Source organism: Eubalaena glacialis, chromosome 7, assembly GCF_028564815.1.
Source record: "Eubalaena glacialis isolate mEubGla1 chromosome 7, mEubGla1.1.hap2.+ XY, whole genome shotgun sequence".
NCBI lineage: Eukaryota > Metazoa > Chordata > Mammalia > Artiodactyla > Balaenidae > Eubalaena > Eubalaena glacialis.
The window spans coordinates 78,789,512-78,806,663 of NC_083722.1; the positions used below are offsets into that span (position 1 = coordinate 78,789,512).

At 38.7% G+C, this 17,152-nt stretch overlaps 1 protein-coding gene across 1 annotated transcript in view; it reads left to right on the plus strand.

Annotated features, from left to right (window-relative positions):
• Nucleotides 1–13,910, plus strand: part of CACNA2D3 (calcium voltage-gated channel auxiliary subunit alpha2delta 3) — a 791,777-nt gene extending 777,867 nt beyond the window's left edge. The window contains exons 36-38 of the mRNA XM_061195439.1: nucleotides 8,885–8,997; nucleotides 9,218–9,300; nucleotides 13,818–13,910. Coding sequence (XP_061051422.1) covers nucleotides 8,885–8,997; nucleotides 9,218–9,300; nucleotides 13,818–13,910 — 289 coding nt within the window. The remainder of the gene's footprint in view (nucleotides 1–8,884; nucleotides 8,998–9,217; nucleotides 9,301–13,817) is intronic.
• Nucleotides 13,911–17,152: the final 3,242 nt, after the last annotated feature.

Sequence of the window (17,152 nt, forward strand, 5' to 3'; positions counted from 1 at the left end):
ATTTGCCCCAAACACTTTTCCATCTGATATTTTGATTTTTATGGGGTAAGATGGAAGGAGTAAAGTCTGACAGCTTAAATCCAGAACTTGGCTCTGATACCTATTACCTGTGCTATCTTAAACCAAGATGGGACCAAATTACTTACATTCTCTAAATCTCAGGTGCTTTTTCTATAACTTGGGAATAATATGACCTGCCTCGAAGAGTTGTTGTGAAATAAACCAGTTTTAGGTAAAAGACCTTCACACAATGACTGCTATGGTAAGGGCTCAGTAAGTGGTAGATGGTGATGACTGTGATGATGGTGATTAAAGTGTAATCATTAAAATAAAGACTTAGAGTCAAATAGGTCTGGTTTTATAGAGCTTTTTTTACTTTGATATTTGGTGGGTTTTAGGATTTGGAAAAGTTGTTTAACTTATCAAAGCATATATATTTTCATCCTTAAAATGAAGATGATAATTCTTTGAGTTGGTGTGAAGATTAAAGGGGGAAGTGCTTAGAAAAGTGCTTGGCCCTAGGTAAATACTCCATAAATGTTAGCTCTTATTCTCATTATTTATAAGAAAAGACACTAATAGTTCCAGTGAAAATATTTAACAAATTCCTTACTCTTCTTAAGGGATTAGAAGAAAATGGTTCATGTCATAATTAAGAGGATTTACTGAAGACTCTAGTACCAAAAAAATAAATGAATAAATAAAAGATTGAAAAGCTAAAGTAACAGCCAAGTTTTAAAAATATCTTTTGTTGTCAGCTCTTTTGAGATTTTCTTCTTCTGAGATGAGAAAAGAAAATTGGATCCTTTTTGCATTTCATTCTATGGGGCTCTTTCCCCCATATTTCAAACACAAAATAGCTTTCCTTGCCACCTGCCTTGGGCTGATAATGCCAAAGAACTTCCTGCCCAAGTGGTTTCTAAGCTCTGGGTTAGCACCATAAATCTCAACAAATCCTTGGTGGGGCTGAGGATGAGTGAAAGTCATTATTATGGGTCTTTTGGACCCATTCTTTCTGCAGTATAATAAATACCACCGTGGGACACTGTGCCCTGCAGACAAAGCATCACTTGGGCTCTTTGTGTGCACTTCCCATCAGCAAGTCACAAGTGGAATGTCATAATGTGTCCATTGTATATACATTTTTGAATAAATAAGTATAACAAAGACAATATGCTCGTCTCATTTAATCTCAGCTCTTAACTGTGAAAACACAACACATTTCCCACTCTAGTGAAATGGAGCAAGAAAGGCCTGTACCAGTCTGGTTCCTGGCATGCCATCAGAGGAATACCTGGTGGGAGCCATGATGATGGTTTCTAGGGCTCAACTCCCTAACGCCTAAGTTTTCCAATTGTAATTTGATCACTTGTTTTCAGGGATGGGATTTTTGTCAAATGTCTTGTAGGCACCTATTGGACAGGTCCCACAGCCCTGGCTCTTTTCCAACTCTGGATAGGGTCTCTTACACCGATAGATTTACTGGAAGAATGCCAACAGGATGTCAAGTGAGGCTTTCCTTGTAGCCCCAGACTGAGGACCTGAGCACCACAGGTTCTAAAGAGAACAGCCATTTAGCTGGCACTGATTTAGAATTGGAAACCCTCCCCCCGACCCCCACCTTCAAGTTTATTTGAGGGTTGACAACTGGCCCGCCTTTAATCTATCACAAGAAGACTGATGAGGGGCCTAACAAGGAAGAGATCAAGGTTCATGGAAAAAGGCGTTTTCCTCCAGGGGGTACTTTTTCCTGCTGGGATCCAGATGGGTGGTGGGGAATTCTCCAAGACTCTAATATATTTTGGGGGTATCTGAAAGAAGGGAGGTCCAGCACTGGCCAAATGTCTGCTGGGTGGCAGGTGTGCTGACGTGTCCTATCCAAGCAGGGGAAAGAGATCTAGAGAGAGAGGGCTAGGCTTGGAGAAGGAACAGCGCTGAAGTGGCCTATGGCTGGGCCAGCAAAGATGCCTGTTTCCCAGGGGGCAGATAGACAATATGGAAGATTGCTGTCATCTTACTTAAACTCAGCAAGGGCGTTGCTCTCCAAGAGAGGTCCACACTAAGGGCAAGATGCTGATGGCAAGAGCTGTGTGGGTGGTCACGCTGGGGCCACATTGAGGGGCTCTCGGTTCTCAGGAGAATCCATGGTAACCTCACAAAAAAGCCACATTGGGGTGCTGGATCCACACAGAGGACACCAAAGGCCAAGCTGTTACAAGCTGTGGTGAGAGATTGCACCATGGCCTGGTGAGTAGGAAATGCTTGCCTCTTTGCTGCTCCATTTTCCCCACCCCAAATGACTGAAGAAGCTAGAAAATAGAAGCTTGAAGGAATGACAGTGTAGATCTTTAAACTAGGTATGAAATTAAAGTATTAAACTAGATTGGACTAATTTTATTAACCTCAAGTTTTCAGAAAGTTAGGGAATCTATACAAGATATCATTTAGAGATGAGAAAGCAGGAATTCAGTACAGTAGGGTTGAAAATAGAGACTTAAAAAAATTGTTTCGGGAATTCACTGGTGGTCCAGTGGTTAGGACTCTGCACTTTCCCTGCCGAGGGCCCGAGTTCCATCCCTGGTCAGGGAACTAGGATCCCACAAGCTGCGCCACATGACCAAAAAAAAAAATTGTTTCATGTTTCTATCTCTATTAAGCTGAGACAACTCAATAAGCTTGTTCATTTGCATTCCTAGGTTAATCCTCACTGCTGCATGCTGTATTTCAATGTCCTACTGAAGTCTATTTGCTGCATTTCATTTAAGATCTTTGCATCAATATTCACAAAAAGAGATTATTCCGTAGCTCTTCTTTCCTCCCTCCCTCTCTTCCTCCCTCCCTCCCTCTCTCTTTCTTTCTTTCTTTTTTCTTTCTTTCTTTTTGTATAATCTTGGTCAGGTTTTATATCAAGGTCCTTGATAAAAGAAATCTGAAGTATTTCCTTCTTGCCCTGTGCTCTGAAGCAGCTTAAATGTTTTAGAACTACATGTGCCTTGACATGCTAACATGATTCACCTGTGAAATTTCCTGGGCCTGACACTTTTGGGGGTGCGCAGGGGAGACCCTGCTGTTCATTCTTTCACCTTGTTTGAACTGAGCCATGAGTAGGTGCTAGTGTTCCCCGTTTACCTCCCCCATGCCACAGGGTACCACAACTATGGATTAGAACATGGCCTCAGTATTTAATTTCTAGTTTAAATTTAAGCAGTCCATCACCAAATGCTTGCTCTCCACAACTTATGGGCCTGGGTCACTGCAGGGCATTTTGGGGCACATTGGGGGAAGACAGGCGTCTCCCCACCTCCAAAGAGAATAGGGTCCTTTGGAGATCCACATACCCAGTCCACCTGGAGAGTAGTACAACCTAGAACACAATCAGTGCCAAATTCAAATTGGTTCCCTGTGACTTACTCATTGTCTTTTAGTTTATCTTTAGAAAAAATATGGACAATTTGTAAAGGTTGAAAATCTATAAAAGGTGAAAGACTTGCAAATGTTTTAAGATTCTGTCCTGCCCGATTATTTTTTGAGCCATGGTTTTGTACCCAATTAATGAAAAGCAAGCCAACCAAGCTCTCCAAATGTTCACCCTGGGGTCCTCTGGGAATCTTAGCCATGGGTTCCCCCCACCACACACACTGGTCCAGGCAGCATTAGGGGAGCAGTGTGACCGCCTTCCTCATCTGGGTAGCAAAGCCCCCTCAGCAGATAGTCCCTCTTGTCAAGGGAGGCTGTCTTGAAATTGCATCATCTTTTTTCCTCTAGTTCTTTCTCAGTCTGTTGTGAATGGAAAAGGGAGGGCTGGGTTATTTCAGTTCCGGCAATGGACAGATCAAAATTGCTTCCCTCTCCCCTACTCTGTTTCCCTTGAGGACCCAATTTATTTCATGCATTTTGACCTATCCCTGCTTAGAAATGGCTGCTGTGATTCTCTGTTGAGGCATTTCCCTTCCGCCTTGTTTGGCCCCCAGGCCAACCCCACAGGCCACGGTCCCTCTACAGAGCGATGTCAGTCTGGCTGCTGGGCCCAGCTGGATGGAGGTGTGTTTTATGAAGTTCAACCCTGCACCCTGGGCCATAAATACACATTGTGCACATAAATGAACAGCTAACATTGGCCAGACCCCTCCAAAAAAACATGTTAATAAGCAGACAGTAAGTCTTTAAAATATGGAAAAGCAGTTAATCTTTCCGCTGGCAAATCCTTGGTAGGGGGTGTTTTCCTCCACTGTAGTAATAGCTGCCTGCAGAGATTTCCATCTCCTAGGACTGGGGGTAAAAGGGGGGGAGTTTGGTGTGGGACTTCATGAGAACACTTGGGGAGCCTTCACCTTGGAGGGTGAATGTGTTAAAATGAATAATATCTTGCACTGGTTGTCATTAACCATTCATATCAAGTGATCACTGGGTCTGCCCTCGAGGAGCTTGAGCACTAATAATTCCAGTACAAGACAGAAAGTCGGCTGCCTATGGTAGCAGCCCCGTAACAGGCCTGGGCTCCAGAGGCTTGCAGCTCTGCCCCTGTTACTCTAGGAAGTCAGTTAATCTCTTGTTTCCCGATCTCTAATATGGGCACAATTATGTCTCATTCATACAACGTCTATAGGAGTTGACTTATGTTCTCTGAGTCCCAGTTTTCTCTTTTGTGAAATGAGAAAATCAATACTCTTTGCCCCTAGCATAACATTCCATTTTATAAATGTTTTAAGAATACACGTACACATTCTCCTTGTAAAGAACTCCAATGTTACAGATTAAGTTTAAGTCTCCCCGGACAATTATTCCCAGTCTTCTCCTCTTGTCCACCACTGCCATCCTGTTCCCTCCCCTCCATCCCCTCCTCCCTTGCTCTCTCTCTCACTGATGATGTGGTAGGAGGACCAGACTTGAGGGTAGGGATGGGGGCTCAGTAGACAGAAGGTGCCTGGAGCCAATACATGCTTGCTTTATTAGAGAGATGGAAGGTCAAGTTTGCAAATTGCCTCTAATCTGTTGAGCAGCCATGACTTACTTTTATCTGCATGTCTCAGGCAGAGCATGGGAGTTGCCAGTGGGTTGACTTAAGGAGGATATAGGTGACAGCTGTCAATCTGGAGATGACATGATCTGTGCCTTATAAATACTTAGTTTCACTTGGTCCTTTCATTCCTTTTTATCACTAGGAAGACACTTCATATGTTCTGTCCTTTTTTGTGTTCTACCCACATGTGCTTCACTTGTTCATTTATTCCTTCTATGTTAACATGAGTCATGGATCACTTACTGATACTATCTATTCCTAACCTAACTGATAAGTCTTATCCATCCCATTTATTTTTCTTGTTCTCTGTAGCAGAATCAAATACTCTTAGATGAGAATATTAAATATTCTTAAATATTTATACTTTATGTATAGTTTTGCAACGTTATTTTCCCACTTACTATGTTTTGGGTAATCTTTCATGGTGGTAAATGGACACCTTTTACCCTTTCATCTGGTGCCAAGTAGACCATAGAACAGACACACTGTTGCTTATTTAATCATTCCTCTGTTGATGGACTTTCAGGTGGGTTTTGTTTTTTCCTTCTCTCAATGAACGATGTTACCAAGAGCATCTTTATGTATGTCTTCTTGGGTTCTTGAACAATAGTTCCTCTTACTGAGAAGTAAAACTACTGGAAAAATAGGATCTAAATGATTTTTCACTGTAACGATAACGAATTGTTCTCATAGGGGCTGTAAAATTCACTTTCCCACCAGCAGTGTAGAATAATATTCACTTCTTCAGACTCTCCATCATTTGATACTACCATAGACTTAAAATTTTGCCATTCTGCTGGTGAAAAATGCATTTCATTATTTTAATTTCATTTTAATTTATATTTACCTAATTTGTAGTGAGATTTAACCCCTTTTACATATCAGTTGTCTATCTGTGTTTCCTCTTCTGTAAATTATCTCATGGGTTTTGATACTGATTAGGGGCAAGCATCTTCCCTTCTCTCTCTCTCTCTCTTTTTTTTTTTTTTTTTATAAAACTCAATTTTATACAATTGTCCAGACTGTTCTTTATATTTAATCTTAGGAATGAATCTTAGGATCATCACCTCAAATTCCATCAAAATTCCTGTTGGGATTTTTATTGAGATTACTTTGAATTAAAAGGTTAATTGAAGGAGAAATGACACCTTTAATATATAACTGTTCCCTTCCACAACCACTGCGGATTTCTTAGGGTTTTTCTTTTCTTTTATGTTCAGTAAAGTTTGATCATTTTCTTCATAAAGAAACATCTTTTACTAGGTTTATCCTTGGGCATTTCATAGTAATTATTGACAATATCAATGGTTCTTTATTTCATAAATATTTTTTCATTGGTTATTGCCAGTGTCAGGGAAAGGCTGTGGTTTTATATGCTGATTATGTAACTGGGCAGCTTGCTTAGTTCTTTTCTTGGTTCTAACAGTTGGTCAGTGGGTTCACACGGATTTTCTATGAACACAGTGTTATCTGTTCTTTGGGTGACTTGGTAGTATTCACTTGGGGTTAGATTCTCAATGTGCATTTCAGGTTTTTTTCATGCAGTTGGTTTGCTGGTGTTTTTTATAGCTTGGCCAAATGTTGATAATTTATACTTTATCCCCCAAAGTGTGTTTGCTCTAAGTTTTCAAATTGTTTGTAATGATATTCGTAATACTCACTTAAAATGTTTAAAATGCCTCTGTATCTTTTGGGTTTTAATGTAACTTTGTGACTTCTTTTTCTTGATCAGGAGTGCCATAAGTGGACTTATGTCCTTGTTCTTTTAAGCCAGAGTTTGATTCTTTTAGTTATCTTCACGTTTTCGTCTTCATCTTATTCTTCTGCTTTTATCTTTATAAGTTCATCCTGTCATTGATTCAGTGAATGTTTACTGAGCATCTGCTCTGTCCCAGGCGTAACTCTGGCTGCTGGGGATAAAAGATAACCAGGGGCAGACGCATGTGGCCTTCCTCCCATGGAAACCACAGTTTGTTGTGAGGGACAGACAGTGAGCAGGGAAGGAGGAAGTGGAGGCAAAGGAGATTGAGAAGAAAGGCAGTGAGGTCGTTGGTGTCCTTGACAAGAACCGATCCAAGGGTGTGGTAAGGACTACAGCCTTATTGGAGTAGATTTGTGAAAGGAGAGAAGTGAGGAAGTAGAGAGAGAGGAAGAGAGAGAGAGAGGAGAGAGAGAGGGATTGTGTATAATTCTTTTTAGGAGTTGTACTATAAATGAGGATGGGGAAGCATGGTGGTAGGTGAAGGTAAAGTTAAGGGAGAGTTTTGTGTAAGCTGAAGAAAATGGCTAGTAGACAAGAGAAACTATTTGTACAATGATCACCTCTCTCCTCTTCCATCAGTCACATCCTTGCAGAAGCCTGAGGGCTGGGCTTTGGAGAGGGGCATCAATTCTCAGCCCAGTGTACCACAGGGGAGAATGAGTATAGGGCACAGGTGCAGGTTTATGTTCTTATTTTTCTAGTTTCTTGATTCAAAAACACAGTTCGTTTATTTGCAAATTTTTTTCCCAGTAAAAATATTTAAGCAGCCCAGACTCAAATCTGCACAGATTTGAGTCTGGGCTGCTCTCAAATTCTCAAGGATTAATTGGATGTGTTTTTAACCTTTAATTTCCACTGCTTATATCTTTTTGCTATTAATTTCTAATTTTACCCAAATGTAAAAGAAGAACATGTAGTTGATGCTTTCTGCTCTTTGGAATGTGTTGCAGTTCCCTGCATTTGAAAATGACATATTCTGTTATTGCTTAGATCTGAAGAGTTTTTGCTCTATATTTTAAACGAGTCATGCATTCATCATACCATTTTGGTATTCCTATCAGTTTGTATACTATGATCATAAAAATTCATGTCATATCTTGTTATACTAGATACATTCTAGAGAACAGAACAAATTTTTTGAGAGAAAGATGAATGAAGATAACTTACAGAGAAATTGACCGTGTTTTAATGTTATAGTCTAGTTCATCTGACTAAACTGAATTTGGTAAAATATCATGAAAAATTTATGTGACAGGGATTCTGGGCCTGGGGCTACATATTTAGCCAATCTGTTGGCTCTAGAAGAATACGGGATTTGTTCTCTAATTTGTTCCTCCAAAGAGTCACTGGTATTTCTGGTTCAAGGAGTATTTTTATGGTGACATTACTTTGTCATTTCATTGTATTGGGTAAGGTGAGAAAGAGATGTCATTAGGCTTACTTATGTTGGACTAGCTGTACAGATAGACCTAGAATGTCAGAAGTGCCATATGGCCTTAGTACCAGCTTAACTTGGTCTCTGAGAAGGATGGATCTCCTTAGACAACTAGCATTAATTTCATCCAAAAAATACCTCTATTATGGGCAGACATTGTGCAAAGTGGTTCAGGGAAAGATCTAGGAAGTTCACTTCATCTTTTATCATTAATATGACATAGCTTCAATCTATCCTTGATGGAGGGAGAAGGAAAAATACACCTCAAAGAACATCAGATGCAACTTGGGGTGATGTTTAGGCCCTGGGAGAAGAAAATGAGTCTTGGAAAAGCCTAACCTCTTAGACCTTGGAAACTGAGGTGATTTAGCCAGCTCTGACTCTCCTGTTTCATACACATAAAAGTCCAGTCTTTCCAAGGTGAGTTTTATGAGCTATATATGGACATAGATGTAGGTTATAGGCTACTGTCTTCTTAGTGAAACTTCATATTTGGAAGTGAAGAGCCTCATGGAAGGAGGCAACTTGACTAGTAAAGCAGTCTCTGAAACTTGTTTTCCAAAATATTACAGTAGTTCCCCCACCCCAGGGAAAGTTTTCCTCATGGCTATTAAGTTGAGGGATGGTAAATGACCACTCACTGTCTCTCTGCCTCTTGTTCCAACAGGTCCTTTGTCATCCAGCAAATCCCAAGCAGCAATCTGTTCATGGTGGTGGTGGACAGTAGCTGCCTCTGTGAGTCTGTGGCCCCCATCACCATGGCACCCATTGAAATCAGGTATATCCTTTTGTGTGTAGGTCCAGCCACTACTGATGAAGCTGGTAAGGGGGATCGACAGTAAGGAAACCTAGGGGAGAAATCTTAGAGAGGAGGAGATGATATCCTTTCCACTATTAGAGAGAGAGAAGTTGTTAAGGGAGTTTAGTGCCAAGTTTTGAGCTCTGAAATTCAGAGTAAGGAAAAGGAGCATCTTGGAAATATGCCTTAACAACAGTCAACATAACGAATCCCTTAAGTGTGAACGTTTAAAGGCTCAGAAGATCAGAAGGCGTCCGGAATCTTGTCATGGCTTCCATCCTGAGGTAATCTGAGAACCCTTCCAACTCTTTTCCCATCAGATTCACCATGAGAATCTCACAGTAGTCAAAGAACTATAGCTCAAAAGTTTACTCTTGAGAAAGCAGTCCCTTTCAGGCAAACCAAAGAAGAATATACAGGAATGCTAATGGTACTCTACTTTCAGCCTCTCACTGCCTTCTTATTTAGTCTGTGCTTAATAGTCTTATTATATCCATGTATATTTTTTAAAAGCCTCTTTACTATCTTCCCCATTACAAATGTGCTATAATTTTACCACTTTCCACTATTACACATAAAGTGGCTCTTACCATCTTGTTTTACTTCTTTCAAATTGTAGTTAAAATTATTTTCCTGCTTACTTTTAGACAGCCTTTTATTTATAAGAAATTCATGTAAAGCAAAAGTGGCAATACTAATGTCAGATCAAGAGTCACAATATGTAAGTGTGGAATGATAAGCCTTTAAACTCCCCTAACCACACGAAGTCACAACTCTAAAGGCACTACATTTACACCAAAAGTGATGATCAGAGAAAAATTAAACCTAGTACTAAGATAGGTAAACTTATCACCCATGTAGGTGAATAATATGTCCTTCAATGTTGTAGGCAAAAAAAATTAAATATGGCAAGAAAAGTTACAATTTAAAAATTAAGTCCATCCCCCACCTTGAAAAATAGAAAACTTGCCTAGACCAATTACTATAGGGAGACTGGGAAGATATTCATTTTTTAAAATGCCACCAGAGCCAGCTGAGTGTTAATCTCACCTGTAAATAGCAAATAATTTTAATGTTATTTAAACTATCCAAGTCCTAGAAAATATTTTAAAGTCAGTATAGTATTAAAAAGAATTTGGAATTTATTGAGAATGTTTCCTTCTATATTTGAGGGAGAGTTCAATAACAACATAAGTTGAAAGGGCCTTTGATAAAATTGAGTGATCACCTCTAATAAAAGCTCTATGAACTTTCTATTTTCTATGAAAATAGAAATATGAACAATAGTCCAAAAGCAATAATACCACTTCAATTAAAACCAGAACTGCATACATAGCACTAAAGTCACTAGAGTAAAAATCTTCTCGAGTTAATAAGATAATTTGCTTTGGTAACTAGATACATGATAAACACTAAAAAAAATCAGTATTTTTTTACTTTTAAGTTTCTAGACCCACTGAGATGAGGTCAGTGGAACAGAATAGTAATTCTTATGTATGACAAAGGTTCAATTCAAAGGGGAGAGTATAGAATGGACTTGCATGGTAAATGATGGTCTCATAAGAAATTCTAGGGATTGGACTCATGCTCTTGGATTGGAAGAATTAATGTTGTTAAAATGGCCATACTACCCAAAGCAATCTACAGATTTCATGTGATCTCTATCAAATTACCCATGACATTTTCCACAGAACTAGAACAAATAATCCTAAAACTTATATGGAAACATAAAAGACCCAGAATCACCAAAGCCATTCTGAGAAAAAAGAACAAAGCAGGAGACATAACCCTCTCAGGCTTCAGACAATACTACAAAGCTACAGTAATCAAAACAGCATGGTACTGGCACAGAAACAGACATATGGATCAGTGGAACAGAATAGAGAGCCAAGAAATAAACCCACACACCTATGGTCAATTAATCTTCAAGAAAGGAGGCAAGAATATACAATGGGGAAAAGACAGTCTCTTCAGCAAATGGTGTTGGGAAAGCTGGACAGTCACATGCAAATCAGTGAAGTTAGAACACACCCTCACACCATACACAAAAATAAATTCAAAATGCCTTAAAGACTTAATACAAGACATGACACCATAAAACTCCTAGAAGAGAACATAGGCAAGACATTCTCTGACATAAATTGTACCAGTGTTTTCTTAGGTCAGTCTCCCAAGGCAATAGAAATAAAAGCAAGATAAACAAATACTGTATGCTAACACATATATATGGAATCTAAAAAAAAAGAAAAAAGGTTCTGAAGAACCTAGGGGCAGGATGGGAATAAAGACACAGACATAGAGAATGGACTTGAGGACACAGGAAGGGGGAAGGGTAAGCTGGGAAGAAGTGAGAGAGTGGCATGGACATATATACATGACCAAATGTAAAATAGATAACTAGTGGGAAGCAGCCGCATAGCACAGGGAGATCAGCTCGGTGCTTTGTGACCACCTAGAGGGGTGGGATAGGGAGGGTGGGAGGGAAACACAAGAGGGAGGGGATATGGGGATACATGTATACATAGAGCTGATTCACTTTGTTATACAGCAGAAACTAAAACACGATTGTAAAGCAATTATACTCCAATAAAGATGTTTAAAAAAAAATGGGACCTAATCAAACTTATAAGCTTTTATACAGCAAAGGAAACCATAAACAAAACAAAAGGGCATCCTACAGGCTGGGAGAAGATATTTGCAAATGATGCAACTGAAAGGGCTTAATTTCCAAAATATACAAACAACTCATACAACTCAATAACAAAAATCAAACAGCCCAGTTGAAAAATGGGCAGAAAACCTAAATAGACATTTCTCCAAAGAAGAAATACAGATGGCCAATAGGCACATGAAAAGATGCTCATCATCACTAATTATTAGAGAAATGCAAATCAAAACTACCATGAGGTACCACCTCACACTAGTCAGAATGGCCACCATCAAAAAGTCTACGAATAACAAATGCTGCAGAGGGTGTGGAGAAAAGGGAACCCTCCTACACTGTTGGTGGGAATATAAATTGGTGCAGCCACTATGGACAACAGTATGGAGGTTCCTGATAAAAGTAAAAATAGAGTTGCCATATGATCCAGCAATCTCACTCCTGGGCATATATCCAGGTAAAACTATAATTCAAAAAGATACATGCAACCCTATGTTCATAGCAGCACTATTTACAATAGCCAAGACATAGAAATAACCTAAATGTCCATCAGCAGATGAATGGATAAAGACAATGTGGTGTATATATATAATGGAATATTACTCAGCCATAAAAAAGAATGAAATAATGCCATTTGCAGCAACATGGATGAACCCAGAGGTTATCATACTAAGCAAAGTAAATCAGAAAGAGAAAGACAAATACCATATGATATCATTTATATGTGGAACCTATCAAGTATAAGTGGAATCTAAAATACGACACAAATGAACATATCTATGAAACGGAAACAGACTCACAGATATAGAGACAGACTTGTGGTTGCTAAGGGTGTGGGGGAAGGATTGGGAGTTTGGGATTAACAGATGCAAACTATTATGTCTAGAATGGATAAATAACAAGGTCCTACTGTATAGCACAGGGAACTATATTCAATATCCTGAGATGAACCATAATGGAAAAGAAAATGGAAAAAAATATATATATTATATATATAATATATTATGTATATTATATATAATATACATTATATATATATATTATATATAATATATAATATATATGTATCTGAATCATTTTGCTGTACAACAGAAATCTACACAACATTGTAAATCAATTATACTTCAATACAATTTTAAAAATAAATAAATAAAAAAGAAATTCTAGGGATTGGAGAGACCTTCTTATCCAAGACCAAAGAGTTATAGAAGAAAAACAGATTTATTTAACTATATAAAAATTATAACTTTTTGATGGAAAAACATAACTCAGTCAGTATCCAATTTATAGAACTTGAAAAAATATTTATAAATCAAAGCATAAAGAGCTCTTTAAATTGATAAGTCAAACAACTACATATAAAAATAAACCGAGGACATGAAATATACAATTTACTGGGTGATCAGAAAATACAGGTACCAATGAAATATCTAGCAATAGCCATCAAAAGCAAAAATACTCTTTAGCTCTGCACTGTCACTCCTGGGCATCTTTACCTAAGGCCAGGGCAGGAGGAAGTATCATTGTTTGGTAAGGACCTACATTCAGCACTCTTTGTAGCAGTAGAGAACAGATGAGAAGATGAATGACCATCAATAACAAAAAAAAAAGAACTGAATAAAATAGACCTAGAATAATGGAGATAGAGAAATTTCCATCAATTAGTAGATAAAAATCACGGTACAGAAAGGAATAAATAATATGATTTGAGTTTTGTAAAACAGAGCCTCCCTTCCCCCAAATTAAAAAGAAGACACGCACAAAACCTTCCATAGCCAAGTATCTGAAATGATCAGCCCCCTGAGATGTGATCTTTTACTAAGAAGGTCAGTATTTTGCTTTTATAAAATAATCACAAGAGACTTCTCTACCAACAGCCCTTTGCCTCTTGAATGTTCTGCATAATAGTATACAAAGAGTCATTTTGAATACTTTATGCATTGACAAGTGAAATCAGAGATTCTCATTACTAACGTGATGAAATGTAGACAAGTCCATTTCCTGGCATTATCTAGGTTCCAAATGATTTTGTTCATACCCTGGAGAGCAGGGAGGGATCTGGGGACTCCACATACCTTGGGAAGTTTAAGGCATCTTGGGATCCACCTCGGCTCTAACCAACCCTGCCTTTCCCTGTAGGAGAATGCGAGGGAGTGTGGGGGTGCGCCGAATCTCCAGGCCAAGATGGTCCTAATCCTGCTCCCTCTGCTTTTGATGCTCTTCTCAAGGTGACACTGATGGAGATGTTCTCTTGGCATGCTAAAGTATGGATAAACTGTGAGCCAAAATATGGTGCGACATAGGAGACATGAAATGTAGTCCAACCATCAGCATCTCATGATATTAAACTGTGCGTGATATAAACTCTTAGAGATATGTTGACAAAAAAGTTATCTTTTTACTTTGCCAGTCATGCAGATGTGAGTTTGCTACGTTATTATCATCCTTCATCAGAAACGGGACTGCAAGTGGGCAGTGTCCCTTCTGCTTGAAACCCATTGAAACCAATTTAAAACTGTGTACTTTTTAAATAAAGTATATTAAAATCATAATCTCCTGGTTTGGGTTTTATTATCATTTTACTGCTGAGAATACAGAATGGAAACTACATGAAAATGTCACCCATTCCAGACAGCAAGAAAGGATGGTTGTTGGCAGAGACTTGACTCTAAAGCAGATTCTAGACAAGTATTTAACAACTGTTTAGATGCTCCACTCTCAGTTATAAAAATATTTACAGAAGTAAATCAAAATATCATCTACATCAGAAGAATTTATTACACAGAGCTCTGAATTTTGTTGAACAGAACTTCAGTAGAAATCATAATTTGGATGAGAACACAAACTTCCATAATATTAAAGTGTTGAACTATTTGGGAATAGAAATAAAGTCATAAATCCTAGGAATTCGTTCTGAGAAGACTTGAAGGAGGAAAAGAACAATGACTAGAAATGACTCTCAACCTTATTGCTTGAGAATATGGCTTCTGGCTTTCCCCATAAACAAGAGATGAAATTCGGTCTTACATATAACAGAATATGAAACTACCCAGACCTGTAAGCATTTCTGAACCAAAGAAAACATCTTCCATTGGATCATGACTACCAAATAACCATTCCAAGTGGAATAATTTCTATGCCTAGGTAGAAATGAGAATGCTTTTCTTTAGAGGACAGACATCTAAAAGTCATGTGGAGAAATCAACTTAAACTCTTTAAAAAAAGGCCGCATTATCCTGTTGATATTTTAGAAAAACTGATGTGATACTACTTTATACTAAAATGATTCCAGCATTTATAGGAATAACAGTACTACATTGTTATACTTCTTTAAATTACTATTCCTCCAACCCACAAGGTCTTCCTGCTCCTCAAGCATGCTAAGTGGGCACCTGCCTCAGGGCCTTTTCACTTGCTGTTCCTTCTTTGTGAGATACTCTTTCCCCCAGATATCTGCATGCCTTCCTCCCTTACCTGCTTCAGGTCCTTCCTTCTTTGGCAGTCCACCCTGACCTCCTTGTTTGCAGTTGTAACTTCCACACCCCTCCACCCTTCTCTCTTCCCTGCTTGGTATTCTGCCATAGCAGTTATCACCATTGGATTTGTTTATTGTTTGTCTCTCCCCAGGTGAATATAAACACCAAGAAGGCAAGGATTTTGTTTGCTGTTTTTCTATTTTCTCACTGCTATATTCTCATCTCCAAGGAGAGAAGAGTAGAGTGTCCGGCTCAGAGCAGACCCTCAATAAACATTTAAGCAAGTAAGCAAGAGATAGTAGTAGTAAGAGCTGTGTTACCAACGTAGGGGGTGACTGTGTATATATACCCCTGTGGTATAGTGCCATGTGGGAGTATCCGCGTTACTGCAGAGAGCAAGGAGTAATACCATATTCTCTATTATCCTGCCATTGCTAATTTTTGAAGACTTCTATTTGCAGTATTAATGATTGATGCCAATCCTATCCAAAGGTATCCTATCACAACATTTTATTAAAATGTTTGGTTTGCTGCTTATAATTAAGATAAACTATAAAGTGATACAGTTTAACATAGCATTATATGGCACAATTAGTTATTAAAATTATAAGCTTTGACATTTAATATAATTGGTAACAGATTCAGAAGGCACCTAGAGCTAATCATAGTGTAGCAATCTAGCAATATTCTTCCTAAAATGTAGAAAGCTTTCATATATGTGAAAATTCATAAAAATATAGAACAATTGCAATATTTATTGAAGGTAGATTAATAAAACACAGCATAGACAAGAATAATGGTGTGATACCTTTATCTGTCCTAAAATTAACAACAGGGCAACTCCATATGCTATACATTCATTGGATTAAGACGACATAGGACACTAAAATAAGATAGTAATGGCAGTGGTAAAAACTACTATTTAATGTCTGAAGTGGTTTTAAAATAAGGAAATGTAGCATTATTATTCAAATTATGAGCAGTACAGCACTACAGGGGATAATACTTCTCTTGTTATAAGAGACTGTATAGTTTAGTAAAATATTAAAATCATAGGCAGAAGAACACAGTTTTATTACTATCAATATTAGAGGTCGTTATAATTTAGCAGACCCTTGAGGGCCATTTGCAGTGTCTGCAATTTGGGAGCTTTGTGAAGATGTCTCTAATTGGCACATATATGCTGGGGAGCCTGTTGGGGGCATTTCTACTCATGTGACTTTGTCTTATATATCCAGCTTGTAGCAGCTGTAATTCCTGATGGGGACTTTGCAGGCATCATTTCCCCTAATCCAGTGATTACAAATCCTGGGCAACTTTGCCCACTCGGGAACATTTGGCAATATCTGGAAACATTTTTTGGTTGTCACAATTTGAGACAAGAGGAGGTGCTACTGGCATCTAGTGGGTAGAGGCCAGGGATGCTGTTAAACATCCTCCAAATCCCGGGACAGACCACACAACAAAGAATTATTTAGCCAAGCATTTCAATAGAGCTAAAGTTGAGAAACCCTGCTCTAATCCTTTAACAATCGATAAGCTTTTGTCTTTACAAATAGGTGCCACGGACCTTCTGGATCCCCATGTGGCATCTGAATTGTGCACGCTTGCTCCACCAATGCTAGGAATTCTTTACATAGTGTAAGATACTAAAGTACAGATTCAATTCAGTAGCAATCCAGGTATATCATATGTTAAAATACTCAGATGATGGGGTCCTTCTTGTCCTCCAGGCCTCAGCAGTCTTCCACTGAACACCTGGGAATCCTCGGTCACTGCCTGCTGTTTGCTTCAGAGCAAGGTACTCATGGGGCGCTGGCATTTTCCCATTCACTCTCAGTCTCCCCTCCCCACACCTGTAGGAGGGAGCTCAACTGTCTTGTTCACTTCTGGATTCCCGATGCTGAGAATTGCTCCTCAACTTCAGTGACACCCAGGAAGTGTTTGCTTAATGAATAAATAAACCACCCCCATGATACCATTTATCAAAACCTTCTA